The sequence below is a fragment of the Triturus cristatus genome, chromosome 12 (assembly GCF_964204655.1).
Source record: "Triturus cristatus chromosome 12, aTriCri1.1, whole genome shotgun sequence".
In the NCBI taxonomy this organism is placed as follows: Eukaryota; Metazoa; Chordata; class Amphibia; order Caudata; family Salamandridae; genus Triturus; species Triturus cristatus.
In genome coordinates this window covers 777,910,672-777,928,141 of record NC_140595.1, presented here as the reverse complement: position 1 = coordinate 777,928,141, position 17,470 = coordinate 777,910,672, and the positions used below count along the sequence as shown (strand labels likewise).

Below are 17,470 nucleotides of genomic sequence, written 5' to 3'. Positions count from 1 at the left end.
CAGGCACCAAGTAGGGATCCTCGGCCTGGGTCTACCCCAGCATAATGAAACCAGTAGAGGGCTGTGGTCTGACAGGGTCTTGCCTAAACATTCCATGCTCTACGTAACCCATGTCTGAGAGGTGAAAACCCAGGCTGGAGTGCAATTTGAGTACTGTTATTCATGGAGTGTAATAAGCGTCAAATCTCCCCCACTTTTAAGTCATGCGTCCACATATTCAGGTGTGGTGAGACAGTACAGAAGTGTGTGCCGAAAGGGGTGTCTGGTTCTATCCACCACCAGGTCAATTACCCCATTATAGTCCCCCCCACCACAGTGTGGGTGTCGTTTAAGATGCTGGTGGTCCCGTGGTTCGAGTATATATCGCTCCCGGACATAAAAACAATAACAGAAACCAGGCGCGCTCTAACAGCAGAGAGCCATCCAGTGATCAGTGCAAGCCGTCCGCGGTGCAAGGTCACACAGATGGTCTGCTGTGCACACGTCTCGGAAGCGGCGGGGTACACTCGCTTTCCTAACCCACCCAGCTTTCACTACGGCTGAACGCACCCTAGAGCTGGCAGCGTCTCCTGCAGCGTCTCCTGCGGGACACCCCCTGAGATGGCCGGAGCGCTGGAGAACTCGCGGAACTCCGACTCCATCCTTCCCCCCTATGCAGAGCTGCGCAGGGCAGCCGCTTAATCTGGCTTCCCAGCCAGAAACATCCAACAAACAACCGTCCCGTCCCGCTGGGCCGCTTCCCGGCGAGAATACTGCCAGTTTGGACAGTCAAGGCGCAGATTCCACAGCCAATCGGCACATCAGACTCCTGTGCAGCAGGCTAGGATTGGATAAAGCACTACCAGTGCTCCAATCCTGGGTCACCTTGTACTTTAACATCACTTACTAAACGATACCAGAATATGTTCAGCTGTGGGATTGGTTGACGTACGACCCGGAAGTGCTAATGTGAAGGCCACATGGACCACGGTACCCTTTTAAAAAAAACATAAACAGCGGGCAAGAGTAGTGTGCTGAATTCAATGGACGGTCCGTGTAAGTAGTAGACAGTTAACTACTTTCTTTCTCAGACCCGCCACAGAGAAATGGTCCACCGGTTCAGCAAGTTGGGAAACAAAAGAACAGGGTGCGTACTTTGGAATTATGCGCCCGAATTGTGTTACGGCACAGCTGCTAACTTTCTCATTCCTTGAGAGTGACGTTTCTGTGTTTTCATTCAGTTAATGTGTGACACTTTTGCGTTATATTTCACGGTGATCGTAGTGAAGCAGATTTATCTATTTAATGAGTGCATGTCCCTAGGTCCACCCTGTAAGCACACTGAACATGAGCGCAGCGCAGCTAAGTTGTGTAGATTGTCCCTATGATGGGCCACAATTTATTGACTAGTGTGGGATGTACCTGCAGCTCCTGTACATAAATGCTAATCTCAAGGCTGTTTCTAAAACATGCTTATATTCATTGACACTAATCAGGCATTTGATCTCATGCAGTGATAATGTTCTAAACCAGCATTTTTTGTAGGCAACTGAAAAAGAGCTTTAGCCTGGTATTGTTAATAGGTAATCAATCGGGCTGCATAGTTAGAACTGGCAGAAAGCGTAAATCACATATTAGGAGGCCATTTGGTAACCACTGCTGAGTGCGCCTACAAACGCAAACCTTGCAAAATAGTGTTTCTCATTTAATGGTATTTCTCATCTGCAGGCGAAGGAATTTGAAATATGAGCATTTTTTTCATTTACTTCAATTTTACGTGCAAACATCAATATGTTGGTTTAATTTTGCCAAACACTACAGCACTACAGTCAGCATGTGTTAAACCATCCTATCTATTTGCCTCCAATACTCTTACCAGTTGCTGCAACATAGGTCTGGAGCACTCTCAGACCTGAGCCGATAAGAGCGCCTCTCGTCAGTTGCTTATGTAAGCTTGTCCATGTGTCAGCAGCGCTCTTACAGCAGTTTTGACCAGGGAGCTGGCTGGCACTAAATGCCACTGTCTGACACCTAATTAAAAGAGTAGAGTGATCCACAAAAAGGCAGGGGAAAAAGCGATATCTAGCTTAGCTTTCTCTTTATCTTGTTTGCGTGACAAATTACCAACCACGGAGTAATGCATTACTCTTAACGCGCCATGCTTGACACTTGGTAGGACTGTTTTAAGCACTGGCAGCCCTTATAGTGTGTAGGAGATGGGAATAGAGAGTGACACACATGCTGCACATGTGTTGAAAGCAGTTTCCATCCTCCATAGGTGTGTAGGGTTTCTACCCTCCCTAGAGAACAGTTCACGTTTTAAGGTTCTGCAAAGGCCTGGACATGATTCTTTAGTAGAACTTAATATGAGATTATCTATATTATCTGTTTGGTCGAAACCTACCAGGCAGTCTGGTTTGCTAACAACATCTTGGGGACATTCGGAAAGCTTCCCTGGGAATGCATTCTGCTTATTGCTTACTATTGGTTTTGTGGTTTGTATCTTACATTTGCTTGCTTTCTATTTACTGGCTCTATTTGTTTTAGGCTGGTCAGCTTGAGTTCGTCCTTTCCCTTGTCCAAATCCCACTTACCGTAGTTTTCCATCAGTGCTGTATTTCTGTAAATCTTGTTCTTATCTTGTCACATTTGCTAATGATGAGGTCAAATGTCAGGCTCTGTCTTCAAGGACGCTTGATGTTTACTTTTTCTTTCCCTGACTTCAAAGTGAGAGAATTTATGTGTCAATCACGCTGGCTACTAAGGGTGTGTTGGAGGAAGGCTGTGAAGTGTGGGGCAAACAAATATTTAATTGCAACTGAAACAAATCAATATATCAGGTGATGACATTTCCACACATGATAGATAGTTTCTGCACTGTATACTTTCATCAGTAAAACTGTATGTCTGTGCAAATGTAATGGTCCTTTCAATTGAAGATGTGTTGTCAATCAATCATAGGGTACTCCTAAAGCACTGCTTGCCACCGAAAGGGTATTCAGGTGCTGTGCTGCGGTGTCAGCCGAAAAGTCAGGTCTTGAGACTCTTCCCTGAAGTGGTTCAGCGAGGGTAAAGTGTGAAGGGGAAGGGTTTTCAAGGACTTGGCGGTGAGAAGGAGCGTCCTCCGGTGTGGCACGGCAGATGTGTGGCACCTGTGTGAGGGCAAGGTAAGCAGAGGTTCCTGGGAGGTAGGCGGAAGTTCAGGCGGTGGTTCGTGTAGGCGGGTCCTTGGACGTGGAGGGCTTTGTAGTCGTGGGTGAGGAGCTTGATTTTGCATCTTTTCTGGATGGGGAGCCAGTGAAGGTCTTTCAGGTGCTGGGTGATGTGGGTTCTCTTTGGCAGGATGAGGATCAGTCTGGCTTCTGTGTTCTGGATCATCTGGAGCCTCCTTATGAGTTTGGTGGTGCTGCCTGTGTAGAGTGTGTTGCCGTAGTCCAGCCGGCTGGTGATGGGGGCCTGCGTCACAGTTTTCCTGCATCTGATGGGGAGCTCTTCAAGTCTTTGCAGAACATACAGAGATTGTTGAAGCAGGCTGATGACACGGCATTGACCTGACGTTTCATGGAGAGTTAGCTGTCCAGGATGATGCTGAGATTGCTGGCGTGGTCTCTCGGAGTGGGGGTGGGTCAGAGTTCCAATGCCCACCAGGAGTATTTCCAGAGGGTGGTGTGTCTGCCGAAGATCAGTACTTTAGTTTTGTCCATGTTTAGCTTCAGAAAGTTGTTCTTCATCCAGGCTGAAATGTTCTTCATACAGTTGAGGAAGTTGGTCTTCGTCGTGTTGGGGTCCACTGAGAGCGCGAAGATGAGCTGGGCGTTGTAAGCGTAGGAGATGATGTTGATGTGGGTTCTGATGATGTCTGCGAGTGGACTGTAATGGCAATGCACTACCACACTGTATATACTCCCCTTTACCCCACTCCCCTCTACTCTGCATCACATCACGGCACTGCACTCTACTCTGCACCACTCTACTCTGTGCCACTTCACTTTACGCCTCTCTGCACCACTGCAGTCTATGCAACTGCTCTCTATGCTAATTTGCTCTACTCTTTACCATTCCACTCTAAGCCAGTGCATCAAATGCCAATCCGCTCTATGCCACACTAATCTACTCTGCACCACTGTACTCTACACCACAGCAGACTACCATGAGCAACTTCACTCTACACCACTTCACTTAACTCTGAAACAGTCTACTCTACAAAAACCGCATTCGGCACCTCCACGCCACTACAATCGGTGCTGCACCACTTCAGTCTGCGCCACTATACCGTATACCACTGCACTATACTCTATCCACTATGCTCTGTGCCAATGTACTCCACACCACTTCACTCAGAACCAATGTACTCTATGCCATTGTACTCTACATCAACCTACTCTGCACCAGTTAATCTTTTGCCACTGTACTGTACTCTGCAACACTCTATTCCCTGCACTATACACCATTATACTCTACGTCACTATATTCTACTCTGTATCACCATACTGTCACTCTACTCTGCACCACTCTACTCTAAGCCTTTGCACTCTACGCTACTCTACTATACTGCACTCAACAATAGTCTACTCTGCAACACTGCATTCTCTGCCACTGACTCCACTCTACTCTATGCCACTACACTTTATACCACTCTACTCTGCATTACTCCCCTCTACGCCACTGCTCTTTACCCTGCACTACTCCAGCTCATAAAGATCCTCCCCATATCCATCTCTCCAATGACCTATTTGTCCTTGGCACATGCACACTTTATTTTTCCTATGAATTTTAATAGTTTCCAAGTCCTATTGTGTCATATGTACCATTTACTTCTGGCACCTTTGCAAATATGTTGTTGCGTTCTGGGACTTTGTATGGTTGTATCTGAGACTATTCTTGCCTTGTAAAAGCAAAACTTTATGTCCCAGAATGTGACATGCTTTTGGATAAACTGCCAGGACTGGTTGAAGGTATTGCAGAGGACATGGATCTACTTGGCAGCAGTGGGTGTTTTTTGCTGCCTTAAGAGAGTAAACTAACATGGTACTGGGAAACATATTTTACTGCTGTCAAATAAAGAGTATCAAATATGCTTGTTCTCTTGTGCACTCCAAGAGGGAAGTCAACAGCTAAAATTCTTCCTTTAAAATAGCACCAATCAGATTATTTAAACGGAATCATAGGGGGTTCACAGCAGTTGAGAGGAGTTGCAAATGAGCATCTTTGCACCCTCAGTAATTTAACCAATCCGTTACTGCTATTCCAAGAAAGTATCCCTAATTTCTTTTTAATATTAGGTGGCTATTTATACCGGTTATCATTCCATGTATATAAACATGCTTCAGCCTAAAGCTTTCTATAAAAGTTGGTAAAAACAAATGCAACTAATCCACTTTCTGGTTCAGAAAGGTAGAGGGCAAATGTCCAAAAGCGATAGATGTCATTTGGCGCAGGAAATGGTAGCTGCAAATAAGTTGAGAGCCTGCCTGAGTCAATCCACTTCTATGGCCAGATCACCGGGGTATCGACAATCCACTTCCGGAACAGAGGTGAACTAGTGCCTGTCATCGTCCTGAAGCGTACCCGATACAGGAATTCATACGGCGTACTCACCGTACTTCTATTGACAGGTGCTTTTTTGTGGATTGTCGATACCCCGGCGATCTGGCCATAGAAGCGGATTGACTCAGGCAGGCTCCGCTTCATGACTCCTTAGGTCTCCGGCATTCCGGATTGGCCTTTCCTGACAACTCGTTACCCCGAGTTCCTTTTGCATTTATCTTTTCCCTACCAGCTCAGCCGGGTTGGAATTATCACCGGCAAAACGATACCACCCGATAATGACGCTTCTCAGACAGCCCTGAAGAAGTCACAGGATACTTCCCATGTGTGACGAAACACGTGTTGGCTGGTTGTTTTCGTAAAGATTAAATACCTGAAAGAACTATTGTCTTGATATCAATTATCAGACATTGTGAAAATACGAGTGACTTTTTTTGACAATAAGTAATTCACTTAGCTTACGTGTGCCCGGGACTTTGGTTTTCTGTATATTGTGTGGGTCCCCACCCACACGCAATTAGGGGTTTAGGGTTTTCACCTATCCTGGCTGCACCTTGCCCTACGGCAGAACGAATACCTTTACGCAAACAGAGCAGGGCGCCAAACTTTGTGACATATCCCAAACCCTTTTCATTAGACATACTACTATCCAAACCAACCTGGAATTATTAACATGACCCCCAACATGTGTTTCACTCTTATTAGTGCTCGTCAGAGGTGTTTCACTCTTATTAGAGCTTGTCAGAAGAATAGCTTTATCCAGACACCAGGAAGAAAGTGTCTGTCAAAACAATACCCTTTCAAGCTTCGAGTGCTGCATACATTGGGTGGTGTTCTATATAAAAGGACTGCTTTCCACCTAAAACTACCCAGGGTTCCCTGCTTCCTTTTGTGTGTGTATGAATGTGTGTGTATATATATATATATGTGTGTGTGTGTGTGTGTGTGTGTGTGTGTGTGTGTGTGTGTGTACACACACACAATAGTATGTTCATATAACAGTCCATTGTAATGAGCACAATATAAATTATGCAAATGTGAATACTTACATGCTTGCTGATAGTGCATAATAACCCCAGCTAGCACAAAATCAGAACTAATATTACCTCCAGTGGCAAAATGCTCAGTATTTGCTTCTCTCTGTCTAATGCCATTGAGCACATATTGGCCATTTTCCACAATCCTTATGTTTTCATTGCTAATAACTGTTATTTCTCTTTCAGATAGCTGATTGAAGTTTGGATAAATCTGCAGCTGGGATGAGTGAGGAGTGTGTTGCCCATGCCACATTCCATCCAGCCAGAAAAAGAACTAGAAATTAAAAAAAACATTACCTAGCAATGACATCGCAAACTATCATCTGAGATCTGTGAAATTCACTTTGCAACATTTTCATAAATAAAGCAGAAGTAATGGAGGCAGAAGCTGCCGGAGACTCTGGGACAGAAATTCCCAAGGAGGTTAAATATGGGAATAGTGAACAGGATGGCGGGCATGTGGTGATTGGGTATATCCGTGCTGCAGAACCTGCCCATGCAGGAGGGGATGCGCAGGAAGGACAGGACTGCATATTGAATGCAACAGGCGAGGTCAGCGCTGAGGTGCCTGCAAGTAGTTCTTCAGTGAAGGTGTTACCCTCACAGGCAGAGACTGTTTGCATCTCAAGCACAAAGGAAGAGGTTGACAATGGAGAACCATTTGCAAAAGCTGCCCGCCTGAGCAGCAATAATCCTCCCAGTGAAGCCATTGTTGGGGAAAGATATCCAGGCACCCCTCCCGAGGATTTCTCCGCGTCCACCATAGACCACTCCACTGGATCAACCTCTGTTTATCCCTCTCTCAAGATTAAAGAAGAAATGCTTGAAGTAGCTGCTTCTGCTGACAGTGCACTGGGTAATGACATTGCTCCCTTCCCAGAAGGATCAGCCTATACTTTTACCAGTCTCAAGGAAGGGGTTGAAGTGCAAGCAGCTCGTGACCAAGATCCTACAGTCAGCAGAGCTAGGAGTCCCAGATCATCCAGTGTGTTCATCTTGTCCAACGAGAAATCAGAAATACCCGAAATAGCTCTTCCCCCTGCAGAAGCCTTGGAGAGTGCTGGAACACTGGTACCTGAAGCATTACCTGATGCACACTCCTCTCTCAAGGCCATGGCGGAAACACAAGACTTATCTCTTCCCAAAGAACACAGTATAAATGAGACACCAGCCGAAGAATTTAGTGTTGGAACAGAGTATACAGAGGAGCAATTCTAGTAAGTATTTCCACGCTGTACTATAGAGGCGAAAGCTTATTATATGTACTCCGCACAAAATTGGTGTTAAATTATTTCTGTTCCTTTTTAGAAATAGAATGGGTACTACTAGTGACATCCCTCAAAAATAACCCTTTCCTCCATTCTGAATTATGAAAGCATAACTGCGCAAAAGCTTTCATTTTGTTGCTGTGTATGGTTTTTGTTGAAAATTGTGGCCTCTGCCAACGTTTAAAGAACATTTTTATATTATACGAATTAGCTGCTTAATTGTCTTTTCCTCTGTCCCAATTTATGAAAACGTTAAACTTAAAGTTAACTCAACAATACTGCTTCAAAATAATAGAAAACATCTATGTATCAACACTGAATATACGTTTTCGGTGTAATGTAAAACATCTTTGTAGAACAGGGTATAATTCTGGTATTGCAGTCATTTGGCAAGGGAGAGGTTTGTTAAAACTCCACTTTAAATCTGTTACTCAGTTTGCGTAGTTCTAGCCAGGAGTAGCAACCTACAAAAATTAAACAAACTTCCAGGTGACTTAATGTTGTCTACCTACTAAGGTGTTTTTTGAGTGGACGTTTTGTGGAAAAGGCTTCAGAATTCACCTTCCAATCGTATTGCATTATTTATGCACACATGTACCCATATGCTTCTCTGCAATGTATGTGTAACCTAGTATTGTAAATCTAAGCAGTGAATTATCATGAAAACAGAAGTGAACTGATGAAATAAAATGAAAAGAAAGGTTTATATAGCACAACTGTCACTCCTGACGGAGTCTCCTGGCGCTGCAGATAACTTAAACTAACTGTAACTGTCCAGACTAAATCATAGCCAGAGAGCAGACATCTGTTAGACCGAAGATCCAGGTCTTAAGGGTTCGTCTAAATAGGTCTTCACGTTGAATTGCTCTCAAGTCCTTTGGCAAGTTATTCCATGCTTTTGCTCCCAGTACCATGGCTGATTTCCCTCCTTTTGATGACAATTTAAACCTACTTATTGCCAAAAGATTTGCAGAACTTGATCGTAATGTCCTTGTTGTAGTGTATGGTTTAAATCTGATGGAGAGATAGGCGGGGCCAACTCCCCGAAAAGCTCTAAAAGTCGTCAGAAGTAGTTTGAACAGAATTCTTTTATGAATTGGAAGCCAGTGCAGAGTCTTCAATGCAGCAGAAGCAGACGATCTACGAGGAAGTCCCAAGACCAATCTGGCCGCTGCATGCTGGACTACCTGAAGCCGTCTCAGGGAGGATTTATTCGTCCCGACGAGGCTATTGCAGTAGTCCAGCCGAGACAGTATAAGAGCTACTGTCACCGTTTTCCTAGCTGCTGATGGAATAAGATTGAAAAACTTTTTCAATGTTCGGATATGACTAAAACAGATCCCTGTTAATGTTAAAACATGGGGCTTAAAGGAAAGGGAGGAATCAAACAGTACCCCCAGATTTTTAGCAACCTCAACCGTTGAGGGAGGGGCTGCAATATCCTCTGGCCACCAGTCTTTGGGTTGAAACAGATTGTTTTTACCAATGGGAAGAATCTCCGTTTTGTCGGTGTTGCAGCAGAGATGGTTGTTATTCATCCATTTAATGATTGCAGAGAGACAAGCTTTAAAATTTTCTTCTACTGTTGTTGATCTATCTTCCAGAGACAGAATAAGTTGGGTATCGTCAGCGTAAAATGTAGTCTCAATTCCAAAGGACGAGATTAATGAGATGAGCGGAGCCATGTATATATTAAACAACAGGGGACTGATAGAGGCCCCCTGTGGGACACCCGTAGAGACAATGCGTTCAGATGACACACAGGAGCCCAAGGAAACGACCTGTTTCCTGTTAGACAGGAATGATGTAATCCAGGCCAATGCCAGATTTGTAATGCCGCATGATCTTAATCTGGCTAACAGGATGTCATGGGAAATGGTGTCAAACGCGGCAGACAAATCCAAAAGGATCAAGACTGCCTTCCTGCCACTATCCATGATGAATTTTAGGGTCGGGCTCAGGCAGCAGAAGCTCAGACCCATTCAGCAGAAGACTAGTAATATTTCCAGGCAGGTGCTCCAGTCCTCTTCCAGCATAGGCCGCCTCTGAGCCTTGTCATGCCACTCGCCAAGATAATGCACACCAGCAGCCCTTTGAGAGCATTGAGTTCTGAGAAGGTCCGGCTATTGCCGAAGATAAGACCACTCAGCAGACTTTGCAGGAGTGCTGTAAATGTGTTTCAGAGGGGCCACCATTTGCTCAGTATCACACATCGCAGTGGTCCCCACTGGAGTGGCATAAACTAAGTTGTGCTGAGGTCCACAGCTGCCTCCAATAGAAATTGTTCTTTGCCTTCCTTCACTCTACCAGTGAGCAGAACTGTGGAAAGTACCCCTTAAGCAGTCATCCCCAGCATCCCAATAAATGACCTCGCTTGTTTGTATGGAAGAGTAAAGACTGCAATTTGATGGCTTCTTTCATTATAAGCATCCCCTTTGAACTTCCTTTGAGGTGCACATTTTGTAATGTAACACCCCTCTGTGAACCTTTAATACCTGCTGACCCCGTTCATGCAATTGAACTAGGTTTGTAGTGTGTCTTGTTTGTAGCCAACAAAAGGAATATAGTCTTGGTTGGATTGATCCTCAGGTAGGCGCTGGACATCCAGGTCTGGATATTGTGTAAGCAGTGTTCGAGGCTTTTGCTGTCCGAAGCACATGGGTCTTTCAAGTAGTGTATCATTGGCATATTGGTGAATCTTGATACTGTTATCTGTGAGTAGAGAACCAAGCGGCTTTATGAAAATGTTGAAGATGACAGGAGCCCTGGGGGACTCTACGGGTGATAGTGATCTTTTGTGACCTTGAGGTGACCATGTGAACAAACTGGTGTTGGTTGGAAAGGAGAGAGGAGAACCATTGAAAGATATTGCTGGCAAATCCCATTCACGATTTGAGGGTGTGTATGAGGGTGGGGTGGAACTGTGTCTAAGGCATCTGAAAGGGCCAGCAATATCAGGAGGCTGGGGTAATCTATGGTGAAGAGGGTGTTTTGATATGTGAGTGCAATATGGTAGTTTGAGTGTGAGTCTTGCTGCTGCATTCTGGGTGGTTTGGAGCCTTTTTGGTGAGTTGAACTGTGATGCCAGCTTCGAGGACATTGCTGTTGTCCAGTCTGCTGGTGATTAGAGATTGCGTGACGGACCTTGGGTGCCAAGTAGGAGCTATCTGAGGATTTTCTCGAGTGTCTTCACAGTTGTGGAAGCAGGTGGTTGTAACCATATTTACTTGGCTGTTCATTGAGATATTGCCATTCGCAATACCTAGGTTTCTGGCCAAGATGGATGGGCTTTTGAGTTGGTCCTAGCTCTGTGGGCCAAAAGACCAAGGACCAGAGCGAGTTATTGTTTCTGAAAGGGCCATTTCTGTTTTATCACTGAGTTTAAAGTTGATTTTCATCCCGTCCACAACCTCGCACATGCAGCTGAAGATGAAGGTCATTGAGTGTTTGAGGTGTCTTCTGCTAGGTAGAGGATGAGTTGGGTGTTGTTGGTGTAGGAGTTGATGATTCTCAGTCAGTGTGTGTGGATGATGTTGGCGAAATGGGTCATGTAGATGTTACTGAGTGTGGGGCTCAGCGAGGAGTCTTGAGGGACGCCACAGGTCAAGATGGAGTTGGCAGACGAGTACGGAACTAAGGCTGTGTTTGAGTGCTTCCTGAGAGGAAGGAGCTATCCTATCAAAGTGCTGGACCATGGTTACTTGCCCCATGGAGGCATTGCATGAGAACGGGGTTGGGAGACTGTGCCGAACACTGCTGAGAAGTGTAGTAGGATGAGTGTCGCTGCCCCCCCCCCCTGTCCACGATGCAGTTGACTTCCGTGGCAGCAATGGACTGGCCAGGTGCTGTGGTTTAGTCTGAATTAGGATTTGGAAGGGTCCAGGAGGTGGTTGGCATTTACATGGTTGGCCAGTCTGGTGTTGATGAGCTTCTTTGGCTGGGTAGGAGTTAGGCGTAAAATAGCGCTCTAGTTAGCTGATGGAGCACATGGTACAGGTGGTTTCCATACGTTGATGCCTGGCCAGCAGGTTAGGGTGTTATTTCGAGTGTTCTTGCTGATGGATTGGAAGAATTTGAGGCTGGAGAGGTCCGGTTAGTGGGCGGGGGTAAGTTGTTGTTAATGGATTTGATTAGTAAAAAATGTGAGCGGGTTGGGTACAGAGTTCCTGTGAAAAATGTGAGCGGGTTGGGTACAGAGTTCCTGTGAAGGGGCAATGTTGTGGAGCTGGCAGCAGGGGGACATGAATTCCTTCACTATGGCAAAGATTTCTTTCACAGTGTTGGAGCTGTTTTGGATCTGTTCAGTGAGGGCAAGGCACTTGTTGTGTTTTGTTTTTTTCTTAACATTTTATATTTGGTTTTTGAAAGTCATAACAGCAGGGACTCAAACAATTGTCCATTGCATATTAGAAAACAGTTTGGAAGGGCATCAATACAACTGGTATCTTCACACAGCTCAATGACTTGAAGGTATTGAAAGAATCGATAACAAACTGACAAGCATCATAAATCCAACTGCATTGGTCATCAATTCTAGTGTGACAACACTGCATTCGCTTCATCCAGTATATCCTACTCCTAATATTTGATCCAACCACCACATATCTTAAACAACTTGGTGGTTTTGAGTCCATGGATGCAGATATGAAAGGTTGATCTGTTGTCATTGGTGTGACACCACCATCATGCCACCTGTTTTCAGTGGTGCTTGGCGAGTCGGGGGTCTTCTGTGTATTAGCTTGCTTTTAGCTTGGATCGAGATGTAGAGGTAGTTATGGGGAGGGCGAGGTGGGTGGTGTTGGTAGTCCGCACAGAAGGTTATCTATGTGTGAGGTAACCTTTGTGGGTCAGGCTTGTGACTGTCTTTGGGGCTCTGGTTCCAGTTGCGCCAGGAGTTCTGAGTGTGAATGGTTCTGAGATGGTTGTGCATGTGCAGGTCAAATCTGACAGGGAGTGGCGTAGGAAAGTAGGATCTGCTTTTATGGTTACCCCCACTTTTTTGCCTGGTGCTATGCTGTTTCTGACTAGTCCGACTGGGCTCCTGCTAATCAGGGCCCCAGTATCTGTGCTTTCTCCCCTAAATTGGTGTGGTAAGTACTTAAGTACATCCCAGATTGGACTCTGGTGTATCCTTATCAGTCCGTAGTATATGGCACTAAGGTACCAAGGGCTTAGGTACACCAGGGGTCCCCCATGGGCTGAAGCATGCATTATGCCACCCATGGGGGATCACTCAAACTGTAACTACAGACCTGCCTTTGCAGCCTGTGTAAACTGGTGTTAGCACCACTTAAGACAGATATAGTTTTTCCTATATCTGAGTTCACTGCACCTAAAACCTATAAGTCACCCCTAAAGCAGGCCTTTCAATCCTGAAGGCAGGGTGCTCGGTTCTAAGTGTGAGGGTGCCCTGCATGAGCTGAACATCCCTACAACCTTGAGAGTTCATTCTCCTGGGTTGTAAGTGCATCAGCCATTACGATACATTGAGTGGCCATGCGTCGTTACGCAATGACCGTCTCTAAACTGGATAAAATGGATGATTCCACATTCTGTTTCGTTTTTTTAGGGGTTTTATGATAGCAAATTTCCAGTCCCTGGGAACAATACCCAAGGTGAGAGAGGAGTTCACTATACTGTTAATAACTGAGTTCACCACATCAATGATATGATGTAAAAAAATTGGGGGACATGCGTCCAATGGTGAACCAGATTTACAAGCTAAAATAGCCTCTTTCGTTTGGGCTAATGTTGCAGCTTGAAATGATTGCAAGACAGGAAAGTTCAAACCAAGATCTGATATTCGTTCATCAATGAAATCTTGTGGCCTGAAAGTTTCAAAGTTCCTTTGAATGTTTTTAACCTTGTTGTCAAAGTAGCATGCAATTTCATTACAAAGTGCCACGGACGAGGGGATAGTAGTATGCAAGACTTTAGGATCTGTAAAGGATTTTACAATTCTGAATATTTCTTTTTGGTTATTCTTGGCTATGATAATTCGATTGTAAAAGTATTCTTTTTTTGCAACTTTAATGGCCAGCTTATATTTCTTCCTGAAAGCTTTGAAGGTTTGCAGGTTGGATGCTTCATATCCCCTTCTCCACCTATGCTCAAGCTGTTTACTGTGTAGATGAAGATCCACAAGATCCCTTGAGAACCAAGGGTCACTGTGGATTTTCCTTTTAGAAATTCGAGTACCTCTTCTTGGGGGTTCCAATTTATTCCCTATGGATGTGAGCCAGTTAGACATTCTAGGTGAATCCTCTTCTGGTTCCCCAGTAAGTACAGGCACCGTGTCTTGAGCCGTAGCTAACAGAAGTGGGTTGGAGACTAATGAAAGCAATTTCCGCCTGGAAACGTTGATAGTGTCACTATCACTTATACCTATACTAGATTTTTGGTGAATTGAGAAGGCGAAGGGAATAAAACTGTGGTCCGACCAAACCTGTGGCAGTGAGTTACTAGTCTGTAAGGACTTTAAGTTGGTACAAACGGTGTCAAGTGTGTGCCCTCCACAGTGAGATGGACCTTGGACCATCTGTTTAAGTCCCAAGATGGAAATCATTTCTAGAAAAGATGAAACTCCTGGGCTGTTATCACATTCCAAGTGAAGATTAACATCCCCAAGAAGAGTGAAGTTTGAATACCTAAGCACTGCCTCACTAAGGGCATCTCCCAGGGATTCTAAAAAAGTGTTGCTGTTGCCTGGAGGCCGATACAGCAATACCCCAGAAAAGGAGAAGGAGTCATGCATGGTACAACAGAAGCCCATATTTTCTGCTCCTTTTAGTCCTTGTAGGGTAAAGGTCTTTACCCGCATGGTATCCCTATGTATAATAGCGACTCCCCCTCCCCTGCCATCCTCTCTATCTTGCCTGCACATGGTAAAATTTGGCGGCAGAGCAACCACTATGTCCGTATTACAATCTTCCCTCAACCAAGTCTCAGTAATGAATAAAAAATCCAACTTATTTTCGATAATCAGTTCATTAATGTCCAAGGCGTGCTTACTTAAAGATCGAGCATTTATTAAGCCCCCTAGGATGAGATCCGGATAACTGCTTGCAATATCTGAATCAGTCATGGTATGATGATCTATGAAGTTTATTTGTGTCTGGCATTTCCAGCAACTTATCGGGCCAATGACACTATTGACCTCTAAAACATGACCACATTGTTTACTGGTATTCAGTTTCTCCAAGTAACAAGAGGTCATGGTCTGGTTTGGAGGGTAACGAGCAGCATGGCTGGCGCTGGACGCGCAACGGACGCGGACGGGCGCAGACGGGCTTGCCTTTGGCGCGCCCGCTGCGCGCGTCCGCTGCGCGTCAGCACCATAGCTTGCTTAAATACCGTGCTGGAGAGAGTAGGTCCGTAGACTAGACCGTCACCCTATCAAGATGGCGGGCAAAGATGTCCCACCGGAAGTGGGGGCGGATATGTCGCGCAAGTACTCCCTCCACACAACCAGCACCAGCTGTGGTGGACCGGGGAGTGAACGCGTGAAACAGAGTTACACAAAGGTAAAAATTAAACAGTACAAGATACGTTCCCTACAAGATATTTTTTCACGATTTTTAATACCTATTTAAAATTGTAACTACAAACGTCGCAGAGCATAGTAAATACAGTGATTTTTAAAAAGAATTATAGCCAGAATAGCGAGCCTTAATCTTTGTTACAGCAAAACAGCAAGACCGGATTTTCAACAGGCCATATGGGTGGACTGTGGGGGGGCCGGCCTTTTCTCATGGGGCCAATACATGGAAAGAGTGGCTTAGATGTTTGAATTGAGGAATGGACATCGAAAGATCAGAGCAAGGACCTAGCATCAGCTGGTACTTGAAGGTCTGCATTTCTTAAAGAAGAAGGAATGACCATTTCGTTAGAATCCACGATGAAAAGTGCTTTAAAATGAATACTCTGCAACAACAGGAGCCAGTGAGACCTACAGGGAACTTGTCAAGTGTCAGATTTCCTAAGGCCGCTCACCAGCAAAATTCTACATCACTTGTAGTTTCCTCATTTGCCCATTCAGAATACCCAAATAGATGACATTGCTACAATCCATCAATGCATGGGCCAGGCTATCACATCCAGAGTTTTTTTTCTGCCAGAGTTAATCATACAGTTGGTTTTATCAGTGTTTAGCTTGAGTAAATCCTCGTGTATCTTCTTGACAGCTGGCACTCCCTGAAACAAAAGTCTCTATTTCCAGACTATGTGGTGCAGAAACTGCAACCTTATTAGGAAATGCAACTAATCTTCAAAAGTTGCAGGTGTTTTATTCTGAGAGTTGCCTAATTGTGGTTTGTTCCTCTGTGTCCAAGAGATATTGCTGACAATTTAGCCAGGGGTATGTGTTCAGTCCGTCTCTGTGTTCCTCATAGAATTATGGCTTCAGGTTGGGGAGAGTTTGTGTATTTACAAAATGACTGATTTTTGACCAGGCACAGCTGACAATTGACCTGGTGACCTGTGCAGTATCTGGTAAACCAAGAGTACATTTGTTGAGCTACTTCTAGGCAGAAGTTCTTGGTGTGAATTTGCTGTTACAACAATTGACACTCCAAATGGACATACAAATGACAGTGAGTAGAAAATGATGAACATGGAAGAGGTGGCAACTGGTTGTTTCTAGGGCACCTTCACATATTGCACTTAGACATGCTGGAGTCAATTGTTTTCCATTCATGCCACTGAGAAAGAGGCTATAGGTGAGTCCGCATGTTAACTTCCTTGAATGCAGTATTTGTTTGAACAGAGACTGTGCTTCCACTGAAAGTGCTTGTATTTCACTCCTACTGACTCACAAGTTTGATCCCTCACCTAACATGTCCACCATGTGCAAACGCAGTAGTGCTGCAGCTTGTACTGCTGTCCCTATGGGTTTTGAGGGGTTTTGCCTCCCCAAAATATGGTCGCTCATTAAAATGCAATGACTCAATGATCCCTATCAACGTTTGAGCCCAACTGCTGGTTGTCCTTGAGAAGGAGTTTATATGTTACGTAGCTGCAAGCAGGGACAGAGGACAGTGCCCAAACAGCCCTTTCCATAGGTGAAGGTGCATCCAGAGGTGCTCATCTACCAACAGCACCATGTCATTGGTTACAGTTCCCCCACCAGTCCGGCAGGACTGGGCTCAGGCAGCAGAAGCTCAGACCCATTCAGCAGAAGACTAGTAATATTTCCAGGCAGGTGCTCCAGTGCTCTTCCAGCATAGGCCGCCTCTGAGCCTTGTCATGCCACTCGCCAAGATAATGCACACCAGCAGCCCTTTGAGAGCATTGAGTTCTGAGAAGGTCCGGCTATTGCCGAAGATAAGACCACTCAGCAGACTTTGCAGGAGTGCTGTAAATGTGTTTCAGAGGGGCCACCATTTGCTCAGTATCACACATCGCAGTGGTCCCCACTGGAGTGGCATAAACTAAATTGTGCTGAGGTCCACAGCTGCCTCCAATAGAAATTGTTCTTTGCCTTCCTTCACTCTACCAGTGAGCAGAACTGTGGAAAGTACCCCTTAAGCAGTCATCCCCAGCATCCCAATAAATGACCTCGCTTGTTTGTATGGAAGAGTTAAGACTGCAATTTGATGGCTTCTTTCATTATAAGCATCCCCTTTGAACTTCCTTTGAGGT

The 17,470-nt window shown here is 45.0% G+C and overlaps 1 protein-coding gene across 2 annotated transcripts in view; it reads left to right on the top strand.

Moving 5' to 3' along the window:
* Window positions 1-923: 923 nt before the first annotated feature.
* Window positions 924-17,470, top strand: part of WRAP53 (WD repeat containing antisense to TP53) — a 104,050-nt gene continuing 87,503 nt past the window's right edge. Inside the window, exons 1-2 of one of the 2 annotated variants that reach the window (XM_085636708.1) lie at window positions 924-1,035; window positions 6,750-7,780. In XM_085636708.1, the coding sequence (XP_085492834.1) occupies window positions 6,939-7,780 (842 nt within the window). In that variant the 5' untranslated portion in view covers window positions 924-1,035; window positions 6,750-6,938. Of the gene's footprint in view, window positions 1,127-6,749; window positions 7,781-17,470 lie in introns of both variants that reach the window. The other variant, XM_085636707.1, reaches the window with a different exon arrangement.